Here is a 10,617-nt window from a genome sequence, read left to right on the forward strand (position 1 = left end):
TACTTTAGGAGGCCAAAACAGGAGGATTGCTTGAGCCTAGGAGTTTGAGACCAGCCTGGGCAACATAGCAACACCTCATTTCTAAAACAAAAAAATTAGTTTGGCATGATGACTTGTACCTATGACTTGGAAGGCTCAGGCAGGAGTATTACTTGAGCCCAGGAGTTTGAGGCCAGTCTGGGCAACACAGCAAGACTTCATCTCTTAAAAAAAAAAAAAAACTAAAATAATGATAGCAACAACGTATTTGATTATGTGTGCTTATGTGTGTATGGATGTACATAGACTCGTATGCTTACGTGCAAGCAAAAGAGCAATGACATAAAGGACAATAACTAGGATTGTTTTACTCTAAGGACTTGCACTATCCATAAAGCAGTACAGTGTTAGTTGAAAATGGAGTTGGATTAATTGTAAATGTATATTGCAACCAGTAAAAAAGGGTAACCAGTAAAAAAGAAAAGTAAAAAAGGAAATATGACTGACATGCTAACAAAGAAGAGAAAATAGTATCAAATAAAATGCACAATTAAAACTACAAAACACAGAAAAACAGTTGGACAAAAATAGAAACAAAGAACAAGGGCAACAAATAGAAAATGGTAAAATGTATGATAGATACTAAACCAATTATATCAACAAACACTTCAAACACCTATAGTCTAAACATACCAATGAAAGACAGAGATTATCAATGTGGATAAAAAATAAAAATAGGTAGTTCTTTCTTTTAATCTGAAGAGTATGGCTTAAAAATAACTATGTTATAGGTATTTCTGATTTACCACTTAATAAATTCATTTTATTAAAATATTTCAATCTTATATAATCTAATACCATTAAACAAAAGCCTACTTTTCTTAATTTGCCCTAGTAGTCAAAAGACTGGCAGTAATGATGCTTAACATTTACTAAAAAATGATTAATAACCTAAAATTAATTCAGTGAAAAGTTAATGTCCCAAGACAAAAGCAGACTAATCTATTTATTAATTTAAGTAGGTTAATCTATGTCACTTTTCAGTGAAGAAATTTATAGATTTACAATACAATGTTAACTAAATCTGATTAGATTAACAGCTTATTCTGACCAACATTCCCAGGAGGAATCACGGGACAATTTCAATGCAGGTTTCAGTAAAGGACTCTTTCCAGGTCACCTCTATCCTAAAATGCTGGTAAAGTCTCAAAGCAAGTAAATGCTACAAAAGAAAGATTTCAGCTAACAGAACCTATTGGGCTTTTTAAGCTATCTGGAAGAGAAAATACATACGCTTATCACATTTTTGTATAAATATTATACTATGGATTTTTAATGAATATATATATATATATATATATATATTTTTAGACGGAGTCTTGCTCTGTCGCCCAGGCTGGAGTGCAGTGGTGCGATCTCGGCTCACTGCAAGCTCCACCTCCCAGGTTCACGCCATTCTCCTGCCTCAGTCTCCAGAGTACCTGGGACTACAGGCGCCCACCACCATGCCCAGCTAATTTTTTGTATTTTTTAGTAGAGACGGGGTTTCACTGTGTTAGGCAAGATGGTCTCGATCTCCTGACCTCATGATCACCTGCCTCGGCTTCCCAAAGTGCTGGGATTACAGGCATGAGCCACCGCACCCAGCCTAATGAATGTATTTTTTATAACAATATGTGCTGAAGCTGTTTGTATTCCGGATTTAACCATTCAAGAAATCTGAATTAAATCATGTATAAAGAAGCTTTTTAAAACTTACTTGAAGCAGAAATAGCAGATAACAGTGCCAAGTATAAATCTATCCTCTTTGGCTGAGTCTTGTTCACTAAGGCCAGTTTATCATCAGCATGACAGGCTGCCATTAGCCCAGCCCAGACAGCAGGATCACCTAAAAACAGGAAATACACAGTGATAAGTCTTGTTAAAATCAATATGTTGCTTAAAAACTATCAAAGATGAGATTAAGAGTTTACAAGTTAAAAAAAAATTGTATCTAAAAAAAAATTTCACGTTCTCAAAGGAAAATTAAATTGCACTTGTTTTCAGAGACACATTGCTACATTCATCTTTCAAGATTTGCCAATTTTTCCAAACATATCAGAGGATGAGAAGCATCCTATTAAGTTCTTCTTCCATGGCTGGTTAGCTCAGCTGCCTAGAGTGCTGTATTACTGTGGAAAGGGCAATTAGATTCACTTGCACTGAACACCAAGGATAAGTCTCACTCATCTTCGTCACTTAGTAGTTGCTGTTTTAAAGACTCAGTCCTAGGACAAGGAAGATAACACAATTTTTCAGTTCTTAAGAAAAGTTCAAGCCAAAGGAAAGACTCAAGATTTTAATTATATTCTAACAGGCAAGCATGAAAGTAACTGCATCATTCCAGGTGAAGCATTTATATGACTATATATCCTTCATTCATTTGATCTTTCCTTCTTTCCTTCACCCTTCACAGCAGCTTCAGGGGAGGGAAAAGGAGAAAAGTCCAACAGCAGTGAGTTGGAAGGTAACTTTCTATGCATAGAAAAGATTATGCATAAAGACTTCTCTTTTTAAGAAAGTTGTGAAAAAAAGAAACGTGAAGGGGATTTGGAATTTAGAAGGTTTTTTTTCTTTTCATTTGTTTGGTCATTTATTTTTATAAATCTTATTTTGCCCTTTACTTCAACAAGTTAATATTTTAGTCCTGTTACTCTTAAAAAACAAATGAATGCTTTCAAAATCTCACAAGGGGGTGCTGGTTAACAATATAGTCACTTGATCATACTTTTTAGCTTTAGTTTTCTATTTTTTCTTATCTGACCACCCCACCCAATATGTTTCTTATCAAATATCTGAAATATATATCTACTTCAGTTATAGGTGACCAGTATTACTGCTAAAAGTACAAAAATCAACAAAATTACAAGAATCATTAAAATCTTATGCAGATCAAATACTTTTACAAAAAGTTAAATACATACCTCCATATAATGAAACAATTTCCACTCCAAATAATGACTACCTTATTTTAAGTAGCACAGACATAATCAAATTCCAGAATACACAAATGGGGACTATTTCCTAGAATTTATGATAAAATCTGATTACTATATAAATAAAGGCACATGACAGCCTTAGACGTGGGTTTCAGGTCTAGCCATGCCACTAATTAATGCGTGGCAGTTCTTCCTTTAGGATTCATTTTCTTGTAAAACAAGACAACTAAACTAGATAATAGCTGAGGTGCCATAGGGTCTTAAATTCTATGATTCCAATTGAAGTGGACTCAATCTCTGAATATTAACTTAATCCTAAGATTAAAGGGATAGCCCCTTTAGGGATCTTACAGTATTGTATAGTTTGGATTTCTGATTGGAGAATGGACAATAGCTGGCAGCAATTTCCCTCTATCACAACACAAAATAATTACTGTTCCCATGAACTCTTCCACAGACGACCAGCAAACCAAATTTCCTATAAAATAGAGTGACTCTAAGATAATATATAAACTACAAACCCCAAAATTTTAAAATACAGCTTGCTAAAAATACCTCTTAGTATCACAGAAGCACTGATCTAGCAGAAATTGGATTTTTTTCCATTCAGTTCTAAATTCTCGGAATTATCTTTAAATTCCTGACAAGTCTCCCTGGAATAACATCTATCAAAACTGTGCTTTGTTCATCTAAAGATCTACAAGGACTAGGTGTACAGCCACTACACACAACGACAGTTATATTCATTTTCATTGGACTCTAAGGACAAGTCTCAAACAGGCACTCATCTTTGCCACTAAGTCACTGTTCTAGCATCTTGTGTGATGTCTCTGCTTCCTTGAGTATGTATTTATCCAGATAATCCGGGAACATCAGAGATCATTAGAGAGGACCTAATCTGGGCAATCTCACCTTTCTAAAGTTTTTGTCCTTACACAGTCAAAGGGTAATAGCTCTTTTATCATTCTGGATCCACAATAAGAATTACTGAGAGTAAGTTTATCTAATATCTGCTTAAGAACTCCAAAAATAAAAAACCTACCAATATGTATATAACATAGACAAATCAAAGTGTTTAGTCTTTTTATTTCTATGTCAAAATGAAGGAAAAGATAAACAACAGAATATTGATTTTTTTGCTTAGTTTACAAAATAATCCCTGAAATGTTAGATATTTTGCAACTTAATGAGAGTCTTTACAATTTATTGTCAAGGGTAACACTGAACTTGTTCTTGGTATAATTTCTTTCCCAACAGTGCTTAGCCAAAAGCAATAGCATTCTGATCTAACACATCTGAAGAGTTAAAGGAGAATAAATTTCATGCATTATTTCATATTTAAAATACTGTATTATGTAAAAATATACCTTATAACCCTATACTGCTAGACATTCCAGTCTTCTACGGCATTTTTCCAGTAGTAGTGATGGAACACGCTTAAGTAACATTCCTCAGTACCTTTGTGATCAACAGCCTATATATGACACAGTTAGCTCAGGTGAGGCCATAACTGTGGCATTTGTAAGTTACCACACAAGATACATCCCCATCCTTCAAGAATCTAACTACACATAAAAATATCTAAATGTGTATGTTAAATAATTTAGCAACTATAGGTGAAACTCTTTAAACCATATTGACGCAAAATGGAAATGAAACTGTTTCTTGAAAATACATGTATAGTTCAGATTTTCAGTAACAGGTAATAATAAAGTATCATTAAGCAGACATTCCTTTAGGCCTATTTCGATAATTGATGTTCTCTTAATTATCAGTAGCCAAAAGCAGATAATCAAATGATATGCAAAATCTTGAAATATTTTCTTAAAATTCCCCTTTGACTTATTTCATGGAAATATAAACTTTGCTCCTATAAATCACAAATAAATGCAAGATTGATAGAATCCAAATTCAAGAATATAAATGTACTGAATTATCACATGCACCTTGAAACTATGTGAATCTATAATGCATCAATTTAAAAAGTCATTTCTGATAGCATTATATATTGTATTAAACACTTACATAGTACAAAATACTTTAATCACTCAAACTCCTGTTGTAGAAGATCTAAACTATGCACATTTTTGTCTGGTATAAACAATGCCAATAAAATATATATTGTGTGCAAGATTTTTCCCCCACTTACAAAATATGTATTTAGAAAAAAAAATTGGAATTAATGAAATGGATATTATACGCACCTGGAGAAAGGAGAGCTGCCTTCTGAATGGTCTTTAGTGCAATATTTTTTTCATCTTCTCCTGAACTGCTTCCCATAGCCAACTGATTTACTGCAGTGTACAGTAACGCCTTCGACATAAGAGAAAAGAAGTATGTTAGCCAATTTTCCTTATAGCTCCCTCTCTTTCAAACTGACTAAAAGGCTCTATTTGATATGATATAATCACTAAGGCTATGAAACTGACTAAAAGGCTCTATTTGATATGATATAATCACTAAGGCTATGAAAACTATTATTCCTTCATCAGCATTATTTAATAAATTCAACATTTCCTTTGTACTAGGACAAACTAACCTTTCTGTGATTTGAGTCCAGAATATGAGCCACATTTCCTGCTACAACACCTCCCTAGAACAGAAAATATTGATGATTCATACAAATGCAAAAACTTTCATGAAAAAGTAAATTTAAGATTGATAAGGCCTTTCCACTAAATCACTGGAAAGGTTCAGTTTTACCACTTTCACAACTCCTAACCTTCTTAAAAGTATCAATTTATTATTACTGTTTGAAAAGACTAATAATCTTGTGAAAGGAAATCTTTTCTACTGTGACCAACTCTTCTTTCAAAATATTCGTTTATAGGCTCAAAAGTTACGTAATTTTACCAACCAAATGTATACATTTTCTAATAATATAAAAGATTATAAAGACTGAGAAAGATCACAAAGATAAATTAACATGGCTTACTATATGAAAATACATAGTATTTTCAAAACTTACATACTCCAGTAAAATAAATAAAGTTCAAGGCACCATGAAGCTCATCATTGCTTCAATAATCAACTCAATACTAAAAATAAGAAAAATACATGTAGCATCACAGGGTTTTCATTAGATCAATTTGAAATCTATAACTTTAAATAATTGCAGCTACTTCATATGGTTGTTGAGATTATAAAAATGCTGATAGCTGACACAAAATAAAGCGCTTCATTCAGGTAATTTTGGAGTTGAATAACAGTGGTCTTCCAGGTCCTTTGAGCCAACTCATTCATTAAAAATAATGAAAAATGTGAAACAAAACCCTGCTGCTCAAACTGCAGCTTGTGCATCCGCAGTGTCCACACTCTCTAAGAGGTTGTTAGATGTGCAGAATATTGGGTCCCGTCTCAGGTCTACAGAATTAGAATCTGCATTTTCAAAAGATCACCAGGTGGCTTCAGTTGCACATTAAAGTTTGAAAAGCGCTGAGATAAAAGAGTTTAAAAACATATTCTTAAAAGTACTGAAAGACTGACAAGATATTAAGGACTTACCAGGTCAAAATTGAAAGGGAAAACTGGAATTCAGAGAGACAAGTGAGCAGGGAAGCCGCTTCTGCCATTTGCAAATGCTAACAATTTCTTTTCTTTTTTTTTCTTTTTTCATTTTTTTTTTTTTTTAGATGGAGTCTTGCTCTGTCGCCCAGGCTGGAGTGCAGAGGTACAATCTCAGCTCACTGCAACCTCCGCCTTCCGGGGTTCAAGTGATTATTCTGCCTCAGCCTCCCAAGTAGCTGGGACTACAGGTGTATGCCACCATGGCCAGCTAATGTTTGTATTTTTAGTAGAGAGAGGGTTTCACCATGTTAGCCAGGCTGGTCATGAACTCCTGACCTCAGGTAATCCACCCTCCTCGGCCTTCCAAAGTGCTGGGATTACAGCCATGAGCCACCGTGCCTGGCTCAAATACTAACAAATTTTAATTTTAAGCCTGAAGGATGCATGGGCTAGTAGGACAAAAATTAAGGCCCAGGTTAACACAAGGAGGTGAGTATAGAGGAGACCTACATCAGAATAAGCTGAGACCCTAACAGGCCACACCCTAAGATTCAAGGTGAATCAGAATTAAGCCAGGTCTCAGGAACTAGCAACCCAGGCACAAAGTAGCCTGCTTGGTCCAAACACCCCAAGTTCTAAACTTTGTATAACATAGTCCCAGATTGGTGGACCTCCCAAGCACCAAGCAGAAGCAAGTACAAATTATTTCTGTAGAAAGGTACCTTAATTCTAGGCCTCAAATTATTCCTAGAAATAATTTTCAAGTACACACAACTGGGTAAACAAAGAAACAAAGCCACCAAGAATGAAATTCAGTAGGAATAACAAACAAGACTCACAGACATCAAACAAGTGTGTAGGCCTTGTAGATTTCAGATACTGGAATTATTAGTCATGGTAAGTTGTTGAAAACATTAGCTATTACCATTATGTTTACCAACTTGTGAAGTGAACTATGAGAGGATATATTAACCACAGAAGTTAATAGAAGAATACAGACTCCTGAAAATATCTGGCTGTTACAAACTAAAACGTAGCGTATAATCCTTTATAGAATGTCAATGACTTCATATCTATAATTATATACTTGTATATTAGCAGTGTTCTAGTTCTTACTGCCTTATCTTTAAGATGATTTTAAATAAAATTATCTTTTGGGATTCAAAAACACAGAGCTAATGCTTACTATTGGCAGTGTTACATTATTTTATCACATATCATTAACATAATCTGTATGTGTTCAAAAAGATCCTCCTACTTCTTTGTAGCTCCCACAACATCTAGAACAGTGCAATGATACATGGAGAAAACTCAGTCTAGTTTCGTTGAATGACTAATTGAAAATTTAGCTAATAACAGAACTTTCTTCATTGTATAAATTATCTTTCAGAAGAATAATGTCATAGTTTAAAATTATCATATTTACCGCATCACAAGTTATTTTATCTTTTTGCTAGAATTTGAAACATTACTTTACCTTTGCATTTCGTTGAGCATACTGTGCAACAACTCGAGACAACAGAGACCAAACAGCAGGGTCACCAGGGTTGCTAAAGAGATCATCAAAAGTAGCAGGCTTAGGGACAAGTTACTTTAACCACAAAATGTACAAGCAATCAACAATGTATTAAGTTTAAAACCTTTTAGACATCTAAAACAAGTTCATATTAATTGTGCATGTTTGGTTGAAAGCATTTTTAGAAAACATACTTTATATCACTTATATACACCAACAGTCTTTATGAAAATAAGAAGAAAAACATCAACAATTGATGTTTATAAAGTCATGAGGTAATTAAGAAAAGTTAAGGAAATTTAACACACTGCATTCAAACACAAAGAGATTAAAAATTATAGGATAAGTAAACCTGCATGGCAGGAAGATGACTACTAATAAAAATGACATAAGGAATAAGCTTTATATTAAAATAATTTCAAAAAAATCAGCACAGATTGTTAATAAAAATGAACTCTGAAAGGAAAAGAGACTACAGACACGACACTTTACTGCTAAAAATAAAATAATTAACCACTGCTGCTAATGACAGCTTTCCTTTTTTCAAATTTTGAAGAAATTAATGAATCTTTAAATCGCTGAAAATTACTAAAACCATCAATCTAGACAGTACCAGACAACAGACTAAGAATATTACAAACTTGGGAATTAAAAGCTTTAATAGCAAAACAAAGTTTGGGCCTTAACCTGACTAAGGGCCAAACTTATCAATTGAATTTAAAAAACACAATCCTTATAGGTAAAATAATATATATAGTCAGGTCCTGTGTAAAATTGCATGAAACCAGGGTGTGGTTTTCAAATGTATATTCTTACCTTATTTTACAGTATTAATAAAGTCCAAATGTCAATTGCAATGATATCAAGTATAATTAGGTTCCAAGTTCGCAAATACAGAATTTACCTGTGAACAGCTTTAGATACTTGTTTTTGCACTGCCACACTGCGACCTTGGAGTGCATAAATCGCTGATGTAAGAAGGCACCTCTGATAATTACTGTCTTTGTGTTTGGTGTGCTTCAGTAACTCATTAAGTGCTGCTTTTGACAGTGTAGCATCCTGCATTGCCAACCCTAGAGCACACAGGGCTTGAAGGCTTTCTGTGGTTGGTTCCTTTAAGATAGAGCTGTAAATATATTTTAAAATTACCTATTAGTTATGACTAGAGTAGTTGTTCGTTTCTTTTTTGTTTGTTTGTTTGTTTGAGACAGAGTTTTGCTCTGTCCCCCAGGCTGGAGTGCAGCGGCGCTATCTCGGCTCACTGCAAGCTCCGCCTCCCGGGTTCACGCCATTCTCCCGCCTCAGCCTCCAGAGTAGCTGGGACTACAGGCACCCGCCACCACACCCAGCTAATTTTTTGTATTTTTAATGGAGACAGGGTTTCACTGTGTAAGCCAGATGGTCTCGATCTCCTGACCTCGTGATCCGCCCGTCTGGGCCTCCCAAAGTGCTGGGATTACAGACGGGAGCCACCGCGCTCGGCCTATGACTACAGTAGTCTTTATCTGTAACTATTAAAACATTATTTAGTATAAAAAGCAATTTATGTAAAGATTCACCAAACTAAACTCAACTTTAAGATTAATATAAAAGCAAATTTCTTTTATATTTCTTTTATTAATATAAATTTCTTTTATTAATATCAAATTTCTTTTATTAATATAAAAGCAAAATCAGAGATAGCAATTTCCCTGATTGAAGCAGTTAAAAGCATCAATGACTTTTCACTGAGCAACAAAAGCTAAACTTATTTTCTGGTCATTATATCTAAGTGATATGGTTTGGATCTGTGTCCCTGCCCAAATCCCATGTTGAATTGTAATCCCCAGTGTTGGCAGTGGGCCTAGTGGGAGGTGATTGGATCATGAGGCAGAGTTCTCATGAATGGTTTAGCACCATCTTCATTTAGTACTGTATAGTGAATTCTCACGTGATCTGGTTGTTTAAAAGTGTGCAGCGCCTCCCTCTCTCTTCCTCCTGCTCTGGCCACATAAAACATGCCCGCTTCCCCTTCACTTCCTGTCATGATTATAAGTTTCCTGAGGCCACCCCAGAAGCAATGCTGCCATGCTTCCTGTACAGTCTGCAGAACCTTGAGCCAATTAAACCTCTTTTCTCTGTAAATTACCCAGTCTCAGGTATTTCTTATAGCAGTGTGAGAACTAACACATTAAGTTTTAGAAACAAATATAAATTAGCTTCTTTGAGTTTCAGTTCTAGGTAAGTAATCTGCACAATTTTGCTAAAATGTTGAGTTCCAATAAAATATTAGAAGTTATAAATAATAAAAAAACTCTTCAATTAAAATATGATTTTTATCATTCCGAAAAAGCTTTGTCCTATTTGCTCTATGGTATTGAAACCAGCACTTTACATAATAAGTACAAATTGTCTCTATATCCACTATACTCCAAATGAGTATTTTTATAATTTAAGGAGAATTTACATTTTACATGTAAACATCTAGCATTTTTTTTCCTCTTTCAACTATAATATCTGACTTAGCCTTATGGAGGAAAATCTATTAATGTTTAGGAATCCCAGTTAATTTGAATAAAGAAAATCTTAGCTCTCCACTAACAATCAAACTTATAAGAATTATTGGCCGGGCGCGGTGGCTCAAGCCTGTAATCCCAG

At 34.4% G+C, this 10,617-nt stretch overlaps 1 protein-coding gene across 1 annotated transcript in view; it reads right to left on the reverse strand.

The window, feature by feature from the left end:
• TTC37 (tetratricopeptide repeat domain 37) overlaps positions 1-10,617 on the reverse strand; it is a 93,860-nt gene that overhangs the window by 26,528 nt on the left and 56,715 nt on the right. The window contains exons 33-37 of the mRNA XM_011944277.1: positions 8,885-9,106; positions 7,942-8,014; positions 5,497-5,550; positions 5,162-5,270; positions 1,739-1,867 (exon numbers count right to left, since the gene is read on the reverse strand). Coding sequence (XP_011799667.1) covers positions 1,739-1,867; positions 5,162-5,270; positions 5,497-5,550; positions 7,942-8,014; positions 8,885-9,106 — 587 coding nt within the window. The remainder of the gene's footprint in view (positions 1-1,738; positions 1,868-5,161; positions 5,271-5,496; positions 5,551-7,941; positions 8,015-8,884; positions 9,107-10,617) is intronic.

The sequence above is a fragment of the Colobus angolensis genome, unplaced genomic scaffold (assembly GCF_000951035.1).
Source record: "Colobus angolensis palliatus isolate OR3802 unplaced genomic scaffold, Cang.pa_1.0 Scaffold23, whole genome shotgun sequence".
Lineage (NCBI taxonomy): Eukaryota > Metazoa > Chordata > Mammalia > Primates > Cercopithecidae > Colobus > Colobus angolensis.